At 39.2% G+C, this 19,505-nt stretch overlaps 1 protein-coding gene across 8 annotated transcripts in view; it reads right to left on the bottom strand.

Moving 5' to 3' along the window:
• Positions 1 to 19,505, bottom strand: part of CLASP1 (cytoplasmic linker associated protein 1) — a 263,096-nt gene that overhangs the window by 57,341 nt on the left and 186,250 nt on the right. For 4 of the 8 annotated variants that reach the window (XM_072757530.1, XM_072757532.1, XM_072757535.1 and 1 more), the window contains 5 exons: positions 8,889 to 8,992; positions 6,857 to 6,880; positions 5,209 to 5,453; positions 3,317 to 3,380; positions 600 to 763 (listed from right to left, as the gene is read on the bottom strand). In XM_072757530.1, the coding sequence (XP_072613631.1) occupies positions 600 to 763; positions 3,317 to 3,380; positions 5,209 to 5,453; positions 6,857 to 6,880; positions 8,889 to 8,992 (601 nt within the window). Of the gene's footprint in view, positions 1 to 599; positions 764 to 3,316; positions 3,381 to 5,208; positions 5,454 to 6,856; positions 6,881 to 8,888; positions 8,993 to 11,995; positions 12,059 to 16,793; positions 16,902 to 19,505 lie in introns of all 8 variants that reach the window. The other 4 variants (XM_072757533.1, XM_072757534.1, XM_072757537.1 and 1 more) reach the window with 2 other exon arrangements.

Genomic DNA, 19,505 nt, shown 5'->3' with positions numbered 1-19,505 from the left:
CCAAGATATAAAACAATCTAAGTGTCTGTCAACAGATGAGCGGATAAAGAAAAACAACAGAATGTTATTGGGTTATAAAAAAAGAAGAAAATGCTGTCATTTGTGACACTGTGGATGGGCCCTGAGGGCATTTTGCAAAGTGAAATAAGCCAGACAGAGAAAGACAAATACTGCATGACCTAGGTATACATGGAATCTCGTGCCATTACCTCACTCCCAAAAGCCAAATCCATAAAAGCAGAGTAGAATGGTGATTGCCAGGGGGTATGGGTTAGGGAAAATGGGGAGATGTTTGTCAAAGGGTATAAGCTTCCAGTTACAACATGAATAAGCTCTGGGGATCTAAAGTACAGAATGGTGATTACAGTTAACAATACTGTATTATTATGCACTTGAAATTGCTAAGAGAATAGATCTTAAATGTTCTTGCCACCACCACAACAAAAGAATGGTAAAGGTGAAGGATGTGTTAACTGTGTAATCATTTAGCAATATACAAATATATCAAATCATCACATTATACACCTCGAACTGACACTATATGTCAGTTATATCTCAAAAGCTGGGCGGAAAAATGATCTGTCCTCTAAAAAACTCACCTCGTGACATCTAGAGCCTTCTGAACTTTTGCTTGCACAGATCCAAGTAAATCTGCTCCCATTTTCTTAAGTAATTGTGTGAGAAGAACAAAAAGCCAGTCTTGTAAGTCATCCTTGTGAATTATTATAAAATCCACAAGAGTCTCCAAAAACATACTGAAAACCTAGGCACAAACGAAAATCAAACATTTCACATATGTAATTAATCATTTCCCCCAAAGTCTCTATTAAAAATGTACTGGTCATATTAGAGAAAACAAATATATTTTAAAAAATAGATAAAGGAAAAAGGATTGGAACTTACTCTCTGTTGTGAATTCCACGGCAAACCAGGCCATGCAACAAAACAAATTCCATGTTAGTCCACAGTGAATTAATACCATTTTCATGCAGTTTTTAAAAAGACCTGAAAGCCTTTAGATTGCTACTCTCATACTTTCCCCTCCCTCAATATGCCTTCAAAACTCAGTACCAAGAGAAATTAACTTTGCTGAAAGATGTTAGTTTAATCCTGGGGGCTTCTCTTCCTTCCTTCCTTCCTCTTTAAAAAAACAAAAAACAAAAAAAACCTTAACGATCATAATTCCATACTACTACTGTCCATTATCTAGAATTCAGCAAGTAATGTTACATGATGAGGGAGGAAAAAAATCTTGTGCATTGTAGATTTCGATGTATGCCAATTCAGATACTGTAAAGTAGTATGATATAAAAACATATTATAAAAGTCACCGTCTTTACAAAAAATTACAGCTTAGAATAAAATATATGGTCCACATAATTCTCATGCTGCTGTGCGAGCATTAATGCTGTATTAGCTGAGATAAGGGTCCACAGTGGGTGATCCCTGAACTGATTTCAGAGAGATAAGTAGCACTGTGTCCCCTATTTGGCTAATGCATTGTCCTCTACTGGGACAACCCAGCCATTATACACCTACTCAGTTCTAGCACAGCAAACTATAAACCACCAGGGGTCTCCCGTGAGACAGCTCAGAAAAAACTCAATGAGCCCCCAGCTGTGGGATTCCTGCTTAGCTCAAAGGCAGCTAGCAAATATTAACTAAACTGAGACCTCCAAACTCACTGTACAAGAGCCTTCTGATGGAAACAAATTTCCTTCTTTATCCTCACATTCTGGTTCTGAATCAGCAATCTAGAGGTGACAGGTAACAGAAATTTCATCAATGCCCCATACCACCTAATGTCCCCTGTGCTCTAACTTTTATGAATCTTATGCTTGAAATCTTTCTGCCTTTTTTTTTTTTTTTTTTTTTTTTTGTGGTGGAAGTAGGCTCCACACCCAGCATGGAGCCCAACACAGGGCCCAAACCCATGACCCTGTGATCAAGACCTGAGCCGAAATCAAGAGTCGGACACTCAACTGACTGAGTGCGCCCCAATTTTCCTCCATTCAATTCTATCTTTGATATCTGTGTGACCCTAGAAAATAACCTTTCTTGGACTCTACTTATGTTGTTAATATTAACCTTGCTGTGAGGTTCATCACAGGAATTTTAAGACATGCTTCAAGATAGGTATCGGTATAGAGAACTACTGTCTCCCACGACCCCCGCCAGAAAAAAGAGAATCCCCTGCATTCATTCTCCTAGGCTCCTGGAGCACATCAAAGAACAGGGGTCACGTGTTGTTTTCGGTGTCCCTAACACAGAGCCAAGGACTCACTCACTCACTCAGTGAGTGTTGAAATGACTGGATGGAGAATGTCTGACCACTCAGATGAGAAAGGGCAGAAAAAGCAAGGAAGGTCACAATGGACTTTCCAGCCATGACAGGTCTCCTTCTCCCCATAAGACTTATATTTTTACTAGGAAAACTATGGTTTGAAATAGTGAAATCCTGCATGTCAAGAATGTGAGATTTGCTCATGCTGACTTAAGGTTCTACCAATTTCTGCACTTCTGTTTCTGTCCTTTATCCATTCTTTACACTTCCCCAATAAAATCACTGCCCCATTTTCTTTCTCTAAGAGCATCTAACTAGGATTTCTCCCAAATTAATGGTATTTATTTCAAATCCAGACTCTAAGCAAGCTACTATAAAGGGTCCCTCTCTCAGCACAACTCCTAGAAAGGGCCTGGGTCATAATTAGGGATGTTCTCTACCCCCCCCCCCCCCGCCCCCAGCAAGGGATCTCTTTAGGCTCAGTGCTCTCCTTGGACCCCCGAGAATGTGGAACCATCCACCAGGTTCTTGGGGACAGCAAAATTCTATCTGGAGAAATGGCTTAACCTGGATTTTCAATAAATCCATTACATAAATGTTTCTACTTTTCTATCTTGTCCTATATAGACAAATTCTACATGGGGTCATGGGGTACAAAAAAAAATTATATATTTGATTATTTTCTTCACTACTGTTAAGCATAAGGTACCTCACTGTAATATGATGTTTTATTCTAGCACTTAGCCCAGTTTGGCTAATAGGAGGTACCCAGAAGTATTTGAATAAGACTATATCTGATTCTTTCCATTAACTCTTCAAACAAACTTTATTTAGCTCCAAGTTTTATGGACATTTGAAATTCCCCAAAAGTCGTTTTTAAAAGATGTAACATAAACTACTGTAGAAACTGGTGTTAAATCTGTAAGGTCTAAAATGCGCTATGGGGAATTATGTCTCACTCTTAAGTAGTGTATTATACAGCTCACATGGGCATGCAGAGGGGGCATCGGCAGGCCCGATTCCTAGACTTACCTTGCTGTGAGGGTCAGCAAACATTCGGGTGAAGATCTCACACAACCTTTTCAATTCTACTCGACTAGAAGGAATAAAACGGAAATAAATAAACTTAGAATTTAATGAGTCAACACTGAGATTAGTGACAGCTTTTTAAAAAAATAATCTTCATATAACAAAGCTTTTTTCACAAATGAATCCTTTTTTTTTAATTCATGATAAAATTAAGTAGAAATATAAAATCATGACAGTTTGGCTCTCAACCTAAAATGAGGCAACTGAATCTCAGAGCATGATTACTGAAGTTCACCCACTGGGAGTGGCAAAGCCTCAAGCTAAATAAATTCTGCTCATCTCCTTGAAGATCTGTTTTCCACCTGCCCCAGATGAAAGGCAATGGGATAAAGTGAAGGAAAAGCATGTGCTTTGGGATCAGACAGACCTGGATTCTAATCTCAGTTTTACTACAAAGTACTTGGATGTCTTTAGATTTGTATCAAACAAATGGCTGCAGGGAGTTAAAGGAGGGACACTTCCTTCCTATGAATGCTGAAACCAAGCAAACCTTCATTTCCTGTTAGTGCCCTTTTGCTTTTTCTGACCCTAATCTATACTACTGAGTCCCATTTTCCCTTCAAGGCTCGAATAAGCATCATCTCCTCTTCTCCAAATCACCCCTAAAGTAATCCCCCTTCATACAATTGAGATAGTTGGTTCAATGATCCTTTAACTTTATTAACAATGTGATCTAGTTCGACCAATGTCAATCAATAGATTTCTAAAGATTATTCAATGGATACTTGGTGAACACTAAAAATCAAGAAACTAGGATCACCCAAATGGAGCAGACTCTTGAAGACTAGTCATCTCAACAAACAATCCTCAATTAAAAAAAAAAAAAATCCTTATTTTGTTTTTGACAGCTCACTAGAGCATCAGAGGCTATGTGCATTTCAGAAGGCATATGACAAAACTCAAGACCTCTCGGGGGGAACAAGACGCAACAAGTACAGATACAGGAGGGTGGAGTCGGACAGGCTGGACAGGCATGCTTATGGCACGGGGATTCACTAGTCAATGTTCATTTAGCTGTGCGGAGCCTGTCTGTGACCAGACACTTGTCCACTCGCAAAATTTATCTTAGAAAACTTATCCAAAGAGTACAGTAGCTGTATTTCAGCTATTTCTTTACTTAGGTATTTACCTAACTTGCCCAATTTTTCACTTTTTAACATCTCTGTAATTTTGAGATTCATCTTATAATCAAAGACATAGTGCTGCCAGCCATGGTTTAATAAATAGCATTTCTTCTTGGATATAATATAATGTGTCAATGATGCCTCAGATTTGATGAAATATGGTATAAACACTATACTTTTTTGGAATATGTTAATAGATGCTCATTTTAGAAGATTTATGAAATACAGAAACAAAGAAAAAAACAATATAATCAACTCTAGTAATAATACTGTTACTACTTTAAAGTACTCCATTTTAGTATCTCATTACTATACATAAGCTATATGTATGCATTATTACAAAATTTTAGGCTGAGATTGCTATGAAAATTTTACCCACAATTCCAAAGCATTTATAATGAACCATACCAATCTGCAGAGTAGTTTTAATTTTTTATTTAACTTGCAAACTGTACCAAGATTTCTCAGATAAATGTGAACTATAAGGGAACCAAATGTTTTAGGAACTTAATAAATTATAGAGTATCTGTCAGATATTTCAAAGTCTCTGGAAAGCAAAGACCAGATCTTAGTCATCTTAGCACCCACAGCACCTGCCCCTCTGCCTGGAACTCTGTTAACTCCATGAGTGACGGGGAATCCAACTAAGCTGCTGCTGAGTATCATATGGGACTCAAAACTTGGCTCACAACCTTGGCCTCTTGTCCTCACCTCAGTGTTCTTTGGCTCTTCAGTAGGTTCTGCAGGCCTAGAAGCCCTTCTTTCCTTTCTGACCAGTTGGAACTGGCACAGTGGTTGAGAACTTCTGCCACGTCCTCTGTCTGCCGCAGATAATGGGGAATGCCACCATTCCTAGAGCCATAGGAGCGCTCAGAGCAGACACTCGAGGCATCACTGTTGGCGTCGTCATCAGAATACATCCCATACGGCTCGTACCTCCTCCTCACAGGCTTCTTCTGTCAGGTTCAACGAGGGTGGGGTGATGGAGGAAGACATGTGAAGGTGAAATGACCATGAGTCACACCACACAAAATCGACCACAGAGCTAAAGGTGAAAGATCCACATGCACACACGCGCGCACGCACATGCACACACCATACTTTCCTGTGCTTACAGATTAGGGAAATAAAAACAGAAAAGCAGACATTGAGTCAGGATAGTAAGTAACAGGCAGAGCAATCCATAGCAGAGAAGAAAGAGTATGGTCTCTAGTACGGTGTGTGGATGAAAGAGTATGGACTCTAGTGAGGTGTAAGGCAGACTTGGGTAGTAGTCCTGCCACCTACCTGGCTGAGGAACTTCAGAAAGCCTCCTTACTTTCCTGTTTCACTTTCCCCATCTTTGAAATGGCAACAGTGCTATCTCTCACATGCTGGTTACCAGGATATAATGTACACAGAAGTACACATTAACTAACCTGGCCCAGCTCCTGCCACACTGCAGGTATGTGCATCCACCGGCCCCTTCCTAATCAAAAGCAATCTATCTTGAACAGGGTCTGTGGGAAAATTTGTTTGAAAATTCATGCTTCCTTAAGAAAGTCTGAAACTGAAATGTCAGGGACAGACTAGCCCATGTAAAAGGACTCTCAAATTATCTGAACACAAACAGGTTTCCTGTAGACCCTTCACTTGTTTCTCTTACCTTGAATACGAAAGTATAAGTTAAACTTATAAATAATTCAACAGTAGCGATTAAACTGATAAAATACAATTTCCCCTAAAAGAAAAATTTTTTTTTAAAAACCCCACTTACAAAAAACAAAAACAAAAACAAAAACAAAAAACCCACTTACTTGGCTGAAACCATACAAATGTAATTTTTTGTCTTTTTTTCTTTCACAAATGTAATTTTCTAATAATATATGGCTTGTCTATCCACCGAAACTTGCTCAGGACAGTTCTGCCTTATGCCTCTTGTCCCAGCAGAGTTACAGTAGCACTCCCTTTTACTTTTACAAGTATCCTTGTTAGGATGGTAAATCGTAGGATCATTATATATATATATACACACACACACATACACACATATATATATGAACTAGATTCATAAAATAAGAAAAATGTTGAATATATCCATTCATGAAATAGTAATGACACAAGAATAGACACAAACTGGGTTAATAAATAAAACACTGATAGAAGGAGCAGAACTTGACATTAAAAAAAAAAGCTAAAACAGAGAGAGGGGACTGATGCCATCACTAATAACAGCTTCACTAGACTTGACTAAACCATAATACAGACCAGAATTTCTACATTATACTACATGCGTTGTTGCTTTCACTAGCTCCTACAGGAAATATACTCGCAACAGAAAAAAAATGAAGTTGTAAAACAAAAGTTAAAGCACTGGTACCTTGCTCCTGGAGTCTCCTAACAGCTGTAGGCAGGAAAATATTGAAGGATGGGGAAAAAGCATAGAGAATTATGTCAGAAGCGTATGTGGGGACTGTTCTTGCAACAAAAGTGTACAGCAAAAACATATCTTAGCAAATCAAAAATATAGGTTAGCAAGCGATTCATATCAAGCGAATAATAACGAAGAACGCTTTCACAATGGCATTTCCTAGCCCTTCCTACACCTCCTAGAAATGCCTTCCGGTACATGCTATGCTTCTTGCTACACTAAAAACTCTTCCTACACCACTGAGATAGGGCTCTAAACTTGCTGTTAACATTCCTGTCTGTTTCTATGCTCAATTCTCTCTGCCCCTGGGGTTTCTTCCCTGGGAAGCAAACACTGTGTACCATTCCTGTGCTCTCTCTTCTGCAGCAGGTCACTCGGGGAGACCAAGCAGTTTGAACAAAGAGTAATATGGGCAGCCTGAGTGGACTGAAGGCTAGAGCTCAGAGAAAAACCCAAGTCAAGGAAAGCCCGAGCTCAAGCTCTCAAGTCCGACTCTGCCTCCTAGAACTTTGTGCACAGTCCCTTGGGCAGTTCTTTAAAGAATGAGGGAACTCCCCCACCTTAACTGGAAGTCCCATTTAACTCAGACCTTTTTGCACATCCATCATTTCCTACCCCTCTGACCTAATAGGGTCTCTGAATAAATAAGTGACAGATTCTCAGTGCTGCAGCTTGGAAGGAAAAATAGCTTCACAGAGTTCTGTTCCAGCTCATGACTCTGAAGTCAAAGCCATGGTTAGAGCAATTATCCTGAACTCCAGCACCTGCCAGGAAAAAAAAAAAAAGCCCTTCTTCACAGAGGAGGATGAATAGAGCTGGCCAGGCAGCCCCCGCTTACAGGAAAAGCATCAGGAGAGTGGCAAACTGCTTGCTCACAGTTCACAGTTGCCTGTCAAAGAAATCTGACTGAGCAAGAATAAATGAGGGCAACACAGGAAGGGAGGAAAGTGAGAATCTCTGTTAGCCATAGACTATAACATTTTGATCAGATGAAAGACATGGCTGGGTTTAAAATGTCTGGGTCTGAAAGCAGGATGTTATAATACTTTTTTCCTCAGAGAGACAATATATCTTAAAACAGCACAAGCAAGGCCAGAGATCAGACAGTTCTAAAGGGGCTCTATTTTAAATGCTGAGCACATCAACAAGAATATGCTAGAGGCAGTGTCACTACCAGCTGAAATGCATCTTTAAAAAGCAATTTGACCACAAGCTGCTTCTAGCTGGGGTGGGGTTTGCTATAACCACAAATTGAGGGACCTCTAATTATACATATACATATATATATATATGTGTGTGTGTGTGTGTGTGTGTATGTATGTATATAGACACACACACATATATATATACACACACACATAAAGTATACTACATTATAGTGATGCAAAAACACATTCCAACAGTGCTTTATATCCTCAGGCTTTATCGGCATTAAAATTTGGAAAGTTTCCTTAAATAATGACTTAATGGCTCATTTTTAAAGACAAAAAACAAAGGTAAAATCGTATGGAACTACTAGTGTGGTCATGAATTTAATGTGAGATTTTCAAACCACAAACTCTGTTACCTAGTATTATGATGATATGTTTAGGCTATGCCATCAGAACCTATAAAGCAATAGAAGCCAGAGAATGAAAAAAGGAAATGCTGAAAAAAATAAGTAAAACAAACATGAAGAAAAAAAAAAAAAAAAGCCCAATGACATCAGAGAGGCCCAATGTCATCAAAACTTCCTTGATACTTGAGGAGCACAGAAGAAACACTTGATGCTAGTGTTTTTTTGTAAGGATAATTTTCACTTCTGTATAGGGATAAAAGTTTAAAGGGAAAGTGATAGTAATATAAGTGCACCCAGTATTTACACAATTTTACAGAGTGCTAAAGATGATTTAGTACCCTGATTTGGAGGTGATTTCTGTTAGGACAGAGAAAACTGTGGATGAGTAAGTCAAAGAGCCTCTGCACACACTGTGACTCTTACCAAAGCATCAGCAACGGCAGCTTCAAGATCTGTACTCGTGCTCAAAACTCGCATGGCGTTCACAGAGCCAGGTATTCTTCCTGCCTGGCCAAGCCCAAACCGGTCTATTTAAAAAGAACAAAACCAAAAGATATGTCACTTTAATTCAAATGTTCTCAATTCTTTGCAAGGGCTCCTGCCTCTTCCCACCTACTGGACAGAGGCACTGGAAAGTCTTTAGCCAATTTTGATTACCGCCCCCCCCTTCAGTTCTAACTAGACTTGTTTACCAGCAGCGGAGGTTAAGATGTTCCATATTTAATACTATCGTGCTACAAAGCATCCTAACAACTAAAACAGTTCTTTAATGATTCTTATTTTTGAAAAGTATTGAGACATGGGGGAAAGGGGAACTTATTATAGAAGTGAGCTGGGCTGTGAGTGGAGTCTTTTAATCTATTTAGTGTTCCCTCTAGAGGCGGGGGTGGGGGGCACTGATGTTTGGTCAAACTAATTAGAAAGCTTCATGGTTTCACAAGAGTTCTAATGCAATGTGTAATAAAAAAGTTAAAATTTCCAACAAACATATTTGATGGATGTCTGCAAATCTTCATTAGCCTCACTACTGTTTAACTGTCATGAACTGGGCTCAACTAATTTTTAGTATGTGTTCATGATTCCTGTGACACCAAAGGGTATTTAAAAATCAGTTTATTAAAATTCTTCAATGCTCATTACAAAAAAACCAGCATCTTCACTGTGAAACATTAACCATTCAGGTAACGTTAGTATACATTTTTCCTTAGTCTCTCAAAGGCTTTTCAAATGATAGTCTATACATGTAAACAAAATTGGATATGATCCAGAGATTTTAAAACAGATTTCAGTAGTTCAATTACTTTAAGCCTGTTAAGGATCATGGATAATGAAGACTAGCTTTTTAAAAGGCCCATTACGTCAAAAGGGCAGTCTTCCTTAAGAAGAGCTGAGGTTAAAGCTGTAACAGGAGAAAGTTCATATAAATTACACTTTCTAAGTGTATCACACTATTTACTGGCAGAAGTTTCTTATTTAAAATGCTAATACATAAAAAAAAAAGAAAAAAGAAAACAAAACCTTTGAAGAAGAATGTTAAGATAAAAATGCTTTTTTTTTTGAACAAATAAGACCCTGTTTGGACAAAAAAAACAAACAAAAACCCCACAACCCTCTCTATTAGCCATATTCTCATAGTGAAACGTTTAGAATAAAAGGAAAGCTAAATCTGGTTTACAGGAATTGATCTTTCTTATAAAGTGTTATGTTTTAAGCTCTGGACATATAACAAGAGTTCGTAGAAAACAAGAACTGTAAAAGTGAGGTGTCACTTAGCTTTTTTAAAATGTCAGTTTCAAAAAAAAAAAAAAAAATCACACCTTCCAGCGCCATCGAGGGGAAAAAAGTTTAAACACTGCTAACCAAAACGCTATACAGTCATGAATTTTTATAAGGAAACAAAAATTGTATGTTATACTATCCCCTTTTTTAATGCACTTGTTGGTCACACTCTATGCTGTCTTAGCTGCTATGTTTAAAAGATGATATGCCATATAAACTAAGAGACCAAAAACAATTCTATCTAGATCTTCATATATATATATACATATATATATATATACACACACATATATATAATCAGTTGAAATACAAAACAAGTGTAAATTTGAGATTTATTGTGCATATGGTTTTAAACATAATCTTTGTGCAAGTCTTTTTTTCCATTAAAAAAGGGTAGATAGTAAGGGATTTATGAGTAACAAAATGAAAGTAATTCAGTTATAAGCCATTTAAAAATTACCCAGCATAAACTTAAATAAAACAGAATCTAAAAAAAAATTTTTTTAAAAAGTATATTTCATGCCAGCAATTCTTGCTCCAGGGATAATACTGATTTTTTTTTTAAGACACAAAAATTAAAAATTTAAGAACAATGCAATAATTCTGTGCTTCCCAGATGCATACAGCTCCGCCATACACAGTGACTGCAGGATCACTTGATATATATCATAGATCATTTGAATTTCTAATCTGAAGGGGAAATGTTTGTCTGGGTCTGAGCAAAGTTACAGGCCTTTTGTTCTCCCCAGACCAAAACCTGTTCTACACTTGCTGCTCTGCTCTGATGTTATCACAAAGCTCCATTTCCCAAGAGATGGATACGTGTGACTGTGCCCTCAGTCTGGTCCCTGACTTCAGGGGATTGGACTCATCAGAGTGTACATAACAAAAAATATAGTTCACTTCGCTTAGAGCAACAATAGAGAAAATAACTCAGTGAATTGGCGGCAGCTGTCCCCATCAACAGTCTGTGTAATGTTTTACTCAGGTGAGAGAACTGTAGTCCTTAGGGACTGTTAGCATATAAAAATGATGTCTGTTAAATCCAGCAAACTGATGCATTTCCGTATGCATATTACTTTTTACCCCAATGGCTAGCTGGGGGATTTTTGGTATTTTTGGATTTTTGGTTAAAGCGGGCTGGGATGGGACATTTGGGGACCACAGGCTGCAAAGACTACCTTCCACCTGACCTGATTATCTGAATCGTGACCTTGTATTTTTGCGAAGTTTTAGGACGATATTTATCCATATGAAATCATGCACACTAGGTTTTGGAACATTTAGTAACTAAACAGTTCCTCCAAATAATGAGAACCTGACACTAATAATTAACGTCAGTAATCAACACTTTTTGGAAGCAAAGCCTCTGGAAATGAAAGACTCTGCTGGGTGAAATGCATCCCCTCTTTCCCCTCAAGGACTTTTTAGGATATCTATTTTGGGTGGCTGTTCTCCTGAGGGAGGGTATAAATGGAGGGGAAGAAGCCCCTCCCCGTGTTTTTGTTTTGTTTTCACACAAACATGAACACTGGAGAAATGGTGTTGTCAAACAGGCTATAAAGCATCTACGGCCTATTAACAGAACCATAAACATTCAACAACTTAAAAAAATAAAAGCACGCTGGGGAAAACAAATGGGAAGTGCATACATGCCAGGTGCTAGCCGACACTGATGAAAACAAATGCTAAAATGAGTGTGAAACTGGACCATATGAAGAAGCCAAGTCATGCAGTTAGCACTTGTTCACCTGACTGCCCAACAGATTCAGCAGTGGAGAGGGCACTAGTGGACCTGGAATGACGTCGAGAGGCTGCAGGTAAAAGGAACGGCAACACCCACAGGATTAACACAGAAGTACCCAAGACAGAAAACGCCACAGTCTGAAGGAAACGCAGGGACTGCTCCCAACGAGGCCATGTGTTCTCATGAAAGGAAATGATGCTGGAAATGAATGGAGAGCAAGTGCCAGTCCTCAAACTCTATGGCAGCCTGCTGGCTCTCACACGGCTAGCACACACACAGGCATGACAAAGGCACGCTTTGCGGTGTTGCTTAGGCAACCGCCTAAACTCAGACTCCAGGTTTATATTCACGCCACGAAGCCTCAATGAGCCGTTATGGGAATACACAACATGAGGACGTCAGGAGTCACGGAGCACCGTCCAGATACTGAGTGGGAACAGCAGTAGAATGGATTATTTACTCAGCTCACGAGATGCCTCATCAGTACGTGATGCATACGCAATCATGCACCAAAAACAAAAGCAGAGAAGTTCATCATGTTATTTGAACAGAAACAGAATGAAATCACGAGAAAGGGGCTCAACAAATGAAATCCTGTGTTCCCCCCAATTTTTGCTGTGCTGTTGCACAAATATCCTAATTATCAATAAACTTATAAACTACTAGAAATTTAGCTGTAACAGGTTTTTAGAGGCTTCCTTGGCGAGGCATTTGCGGTACTCTGGTTACGAGAGCACAGACTCCTAATGCGGGGCAGAGGTGGGGGGGTGGGGCGTGGGCAAAATCCTGGTTTGATTACAACCACCTGGAGGACCTCAGGCCAAGTGCTACATCTCTCTGTGTCTCAGTTTACTTATCTGGAAATGGTGCTAAAAATGGTACGTACCTCTTGGGAGTGGAGAGAACTGCAAGAGGTCATACACAGAGCACGTAAAGCAGTGCCAGGCACTGAATAAGTGGTGGGAGCAACAGTCGTAGTGCTGCGGGTGCTGGCAGTGGCAGTGATGGTTACCAGTAAATTCCAATTTACATTTCTAATTATTAGCAAATTAAATATTACTTTATTAGCAAATATTCATAATAAGCATATTAATTCATCAATCTGAGGAATTATATGCTAAACTCTGTCCTCATTATTACTTTCAGAAATAACCATAAAATAGACTTGGTTTAAAAATGTGAATTTATAGAATGGAATGCCATGCAATATATGGCTCTTCTTTACCTCAGGGAAAAAAACCCAAAAGATAGTATGCTTACATCCATTACTCTGAAAAGAACATGGTGGTCATACCAGAGAAAGTTCACAAGGTTTAACAAAGTAATACCAAGCAGTGCTACTTCTCACCCATGCTATTAGAGTGCAGTACCCTGTACACGAGAATACTTTCATTTTGGCTTCAAATACCCGAACCTCAAACTCGTCAGTATAATTTTTTTTCAAGATTTTTGTTTTTTAAGTAGTCTCTACACCCGACATAGGGTTCAAACTCATGACCCCGAGATTAAGAGTTGTGTGCTCTACTGACCAAGTCAGCCAGGTGCTCCATGACTGTATTTTTTCAAGTTCATGTTACTTTATGAAAATGCACATTCCCGGGATATAAGTGGTATCAAATAGCAAACATTACCTGGTTGACAAGGACAAATTTTTACTGACTTGCAAAAGGAAAATTTCTAAGTGGCAAAAATAAATTGGCAATTTCTAAAACAGATATAAAATAATCACTTTCCTTAAATATGTTGGCAAAACACTTTTTAAGACTGGAGCATACCATTTACTGTACAACACATCAGTACCATATTCTTAAAGTTTAAACTGAAAACAGCTTTTAAGCAATACCTGATGGTTCCTTATAAAGTCGGTCCTTTGGTTCTGTTTCAACAAACTATTCTACAGTAAATCTGTCATGTAATGAGTCCTTGGTCACATTCTCAAGTGAGCACTCATCAATGGAATCCAAGGTGGACCCTCTTACGTCGAAGCCTGATTTACAGCAGAGCCCTTACTTTTACTTAGAAGTTGTCACTTTAACCACATATGTATTCATACCATGAAAATGGTCCAAAATAACTTTGTAACAAAAATGCAAACATAAAATCAATACACAATTACCAAAATGTAGTTATTTTCACACACACACACACACCCCCCATTTCAAACTGAAGCCTGGCTATTTAAATTGATCCAAAGGGGCACTTACACAAAATCTCAGTAAGTTATAGAGAGGGTGGGAAACCATTATTAAAGTGAATGAGAAGGAGGAGGAAACTTCACACTGTCTGATGGGGCACAGTGAGTTCGTTCCCCTAGGGACCACCTCCAGGGACTCAACTATGAAATCCTCAGTCCTAACACCAAACCCAGAAGTCATAATTGAGAAAAATTGCTGGATACTTTCTCTGTGCTTAAGCCTAGAGAGAAAGCACTTAATACATTTCAGACGAACAAATGAAAGATGCTGGATTATCAGAACTTTCAAATGAAGCAGGGGAGCAGCCAAGCTTTGAAGTCAGACTGGGTTCAAAACCTAGCTTCATCATTAAGCTGTGTGACCTTGAGAAAGTGGCTTACTCTCCCTAAATCTCTGTTCTGTCATCTGTAAAAAAGGGATGACAGTACTACCTGTCCCAGAGGGTTAAATGGAGCCATTAGGGGCTGTACCTGCTCAGAATGGTGCCAATATGCACAATCACTGCTCTTGTTCTCACTGGATAAAAGTTTTATGGACAGGTTTAACTCAAGAAGGAAAAGGGGGCATGGCATAAAATTCAGCTGAGATGTTAACTATGGCCCTGACCACAACAGAAGATGTGTGCCAATGATGGTTTGTTAGGAAGGTGAAATATCCGCATCCACATCTTCTGCCCTGGTAGGAGCAACTGTACGTTTCACCACTCTGTGTTGTCACCAAGACACTTACGCAGATCCATTTTGCCAAAGAAAGTGAAAACCAGACCAGATCACTCAAGAATTCAGGGTTCAATGAAGAGCTCAAGAATTCAGCACACCTTGCTTGGTCCACTGACCACATGCTGGATTACAAAGGCTGCTTCCATGGACAATAACAAAAACGCCAGTACATACATGAAATAAAAACACGGAACTGCCTAAGAAGACCAAATAACCAATAGAAGAATTGGATTGTTCATTTATATAAAAGGTTATTTAGAAGGCCAAATAGTCAGCAAGGATGCAGAGATATACAGCCTTAACTTAAAAGGAAAAATCACCAGTTCATTCAGAAAAAAAATTATCATTGCCACCTTTGATTGTTGAGAATTGTGTTCTGATGCTTCAGATTGCTGTGGAATAGCTGATGTGTACGAGGTAAGTCACCTTGTTTGGGATCTCACACTCATCAGGCAGACTATCTCACAAAGGTGTCTTCTAACTAAGTCAAGGGACTCACCTGACATGGCTTTAACTGCATAAAGGACAGCAGGTTATAAGGAAGTATATCTGGATTTTGATTATTGATATTGATGGGATAAAAGGATGTTACGAAGAAGTATATGACATTAGGAGCAGAGAGAGGCAAATATTAAGACTGTGTGCTTCTGATCTATCATCCACTTTCTGGAGTGACACTTTTATACTTGAGAGACCATAATTAGAGTTGAAATAACAGACTGTTGCAGTCCACAATTTCATATATCAACTTCAGGTCTAGGCCTAACATTCTGAAATGATTTCTACCTGCAATGCTGATCAAAAAGAAAATACACAGTTTTATAGCAATTAATATGGCAAAGAACCAAAACACAATTACTGGAGAATACAAAGCATTTTTTGGTGAAAGGGTGTGTTCTTTCTAGGGGTTTCTGGGGATTAATAATTTGCACTAGGTAAGAGGTATATGTTCATTTTAGACTACTGAAGCTAAAAAGAAAAGGCAAATATGATACTCTATAAGGAAACATGTTTCTCTTTTTGTCAGTTTTTCTTGAATCCTAAAAACTGTGAAAATACAAATTCTGTTTGTAAGAGATACTGAGGATGGCAGATGAGCAGCCCTGAATGGCACCTGGCTGGTGACTGAGATACATTACTAATACCACCATATGGTGACCAAATACTATAAATTTCTGCCCTGGAGGGCATCAGGTCACAGCCTTTGAATAGCCTATTGAACCCAGGAAGAATGAAAATACCTGATCAATTAAAAATATACATTGTAAAATTGTGCGTTGTGCTGTACACCTAAGCAGTCTATCAAAAAAGTACTCTGGGTTTAAGAGAAAGTGTTGAAATGACTCACTTAACAAAAGCATGGCTAAATACCTTTGTCCATGCAGCGTTTTAATGTTATCACCCCTCAACTGAGCACATTTCATTTCATAGATGTTATCATGATTTTATTTTCCATCTTTGAACTAAATCACATAGGGCCTGACCTTGGGTACAGTTAAAAACAAATTGTCAAAATTTAATGACAAAAGATAAACTTTGGATTCGCTCTACTTTTTAGGAAGCAGTGCACTTTGGCTGAGCGACCCCATATGTTTGAAGTGACCACGCAGATGGGCCTGCCTGCTGGCAAGTGGTCACAAATGGCAACGGTACAGAGTGAAGTGGTGTTTTTTTCCTCCTATATATAAAAAATTGGAAATGGCCAAACTTTAAGCATGCAGAGGGGGGACAACAGAGGGTAACTAGGGAAGAGGAAAAGAAAGAAGAGAGGATCACGAGGACAGTAGAGGAGGGAGAGCAGGTCCATTCCACCTGGCAGTGTGTGGGCCAAGCATGTGGAGCAGGGCAAGGAACTCTGCTCCGAGAGCCAGCGCCTACGTGTACTCACCGAGTGGAGGAAAGCCCCGAGCGGGGCTCGTATCGCGGCTGCTCTCACAGCTGGTATTACGGCTGCATCCCTGACTCATGCTGGGTCGAGGGATACGGCTGCTCCGTGCTAGTGTGCAGCATGAGGGGTTTCAGAGAAGGTGAAGAAGTTTAATGAAGACAGAAAAACTCACAAAACGTCAGTCACATTCCGTTAACGTAATCATGACATTGTCCGCGCTGGGGGTTCATCACGATGGCTGAGTCCCTGCTGAGGCCTCACTGACTGGCGTGCTGACAACAGGAGAGGGTCTGCATAAAAACTCGATTATGCTCAAGGTTTCGGAAAGCTGTGGGTTTTTGTATGGAGGTGAAATAACACCTAAATGTAAGAAATGCAAAGAAAGCTTTCCAAAGAGCAAACTAGCATCAGGAAATCCAAGATCAAAAAGCCTATTAGAAAATGATCAGGTTTTTATGGCTTTAGCAAACTTCAACAAGATGATAAAAGACTAAAGCCATTTTCACATACCCTGCATTATTAAAAAGATAATTTATTTTGGATTAAAAAAAAAAAACAGAATAAAGGCTCTAGTCACTGAAATCCATGAACTTACCTAATTAAAAGGAAGAGGGTTCACTTCTCTCAGCCTGGGCTTCTTTACCAAGAGAAGTCCTAAGGACTGACAGCTGTAGAACCTGCCCACTTCAAGTAAGTATCTAGATGCTTCAAACATATCTTAATTATCTAAACCAACATAGAGAGTTGGGATTGCTATCCCTTGATTTACTAGTCCCAACATTTCATTCCTGCTTTTTCTGTGGGAATCCAAACAGATCTGCCCGTGGTCCCTACTCGAGTATGTTTACTTATACAGCCTTACACATGGGTCTATGGTATGTGGACTGACAATCCCAGTATTCATGTTAAAAAGATCCTCCGCTGACCTGAGAACAGCCGATTGCCTATGATTATCCATGGGTAATTTTAATTACATTCACATTACAAAACACTGAGAAGACAGAGTCACATGAATAGCTTAAGGACTAACATAACTTGGCCATAAAGCTCAGAAAAGACCTTGATGCTTTTGTTTTTTTAACTTAGTTTGGAGAAACAAAGACACACTACTGGCAAAATACTCAGAAATGACTCTGCAGACTGAATGTGTGTAGCCATCTCCATAATAGCTAGTGAGACAATAAATACATCCATCTTGAGTGGATCTACTAATTCTGGACTGGAAAGAAATGTCTTTCTTGCACATTTGGGGAAAAATAAAAATGATTCACTGATGTAAAACCAGCCATGTTTGCTATATTGCAATGAGCAGAGCCTATTATTTTAGAGCCAAGGTGGATTTACAGCATGACCAAACTGTAACAGGAATGCCTTACAAACTAGAATCATGAAATTTCCTGGAAGTGAGAAACCAAACCAACTTCTTCCTCCTGTAGTCTCTGTTCAGTGCTGGTGTTGCATCAGACCCCACGGCTATGTAAGAGATGTCCAAATGCTTAGGTCTGCGGTGGCAAGCAAGAAAAAAACCAAGCACAGGAATGCAATCTGAGCAAATCTGTCAAAATAGGGCTTGTGTTGTAATTCCTAAATTTGCCTTCATTTTGCCAAGGGACAAGGAGGCATTGGGTTTTCCTTTGAAGTAGCAAGGACTATTTAATCCATAATTTTTGATAATAATACTAAATGGCTCCTATGAGGAGGGCAAAAGCACAGGAGCTAAATTTAAAAACCTTTAAAACAAAAAAACTAGAGAGCATCCACTGACACCAATATATGAGAAGCTGTCTAGAATCTATGAAGCAATAGGCTCGTCCCTAGAGGATCAATACCACATCAAATTCGTGAAAGGACTTCTCTGGTTCTGTGCTAACTCACTGGTGCCAGCCACTGTGCCTCTCCTTACCTCAGGCTCCCCTTAGGAAGTCTAGAAGCAAGAGTCCCATCATTTAAATGAGAAAGGTACTGTGAGATAAGGTACACACATGAGTACCTCTGAGTTCCTGGCTGAAAGGTGTACATGAAAATCTTATTCCACCACCTACTCCGAACCATCGGAAACAAAGACAGCCAGATAAGTGTTTCACACATGCACATGCTTAAGTTAGGCATTTTCTTATAGTTCTTGCCTAATCACTTCTGTTACCCTGCTTCCACTCCCTTGCTTTAATAATACACATGCTACAACAATGGGAAATCTCTGCTCTCTCTCGCTGAGCCTGCTTTGTGAAGACAAGAGCATGAAAAGGGATAAGCAGACATGGTCTGAACAGTATGTGTAATTCTTAAGAAGGTTTCCCTTCCTTAGTATTTCAGCCAGAGAAAGTTTATTTACCCCGTTTGTGCCGACTGGCTTCCTTAACACAGGCTAGCAACATATACAGAAAGAATTCTAGTTACGAGTTTGTAATTTGCCCACAGCTGTCCCACACCACATCAAAGGACATCGAGGGGTCACAGCAGAAGGTCAAATGCTGGATAATTTAAAAAACGAGAGGAGGAATGCCTACTTCTAATATCACTTCCAAAGACCACTCTACAAAGAGGATTTTAAATATGTATATCAATAAATGATTTTTATAAAGACTAATTAATTAGATGGTCAAACCTGAAAAACAATATCAAATAAACCTCTTTGTGGAGTGCCAAAACCAACTGTTCTCTATGAGAGTATGTAAAGTGAAGGCATAACAGAAGAGGAAGAGGCATGAAGGC

Source organism: Vulpes vulpes, chromosome 5, assembly GCF_048418805.1.
Source record: "Vulpes vulpes isolate BD-2025 chromosome 5, VulVul3, whole genome shotgun sequence".
Classification (NCBI taxonomy): Eukaryota; Metazoa; Chordata; class Mammalia; order Carnivora; family Canidae; genus Vulpes; species Vulpes vulpes.
This window is presented reverse-complemented; position numbering and strand designations above follow the sequence as displayed.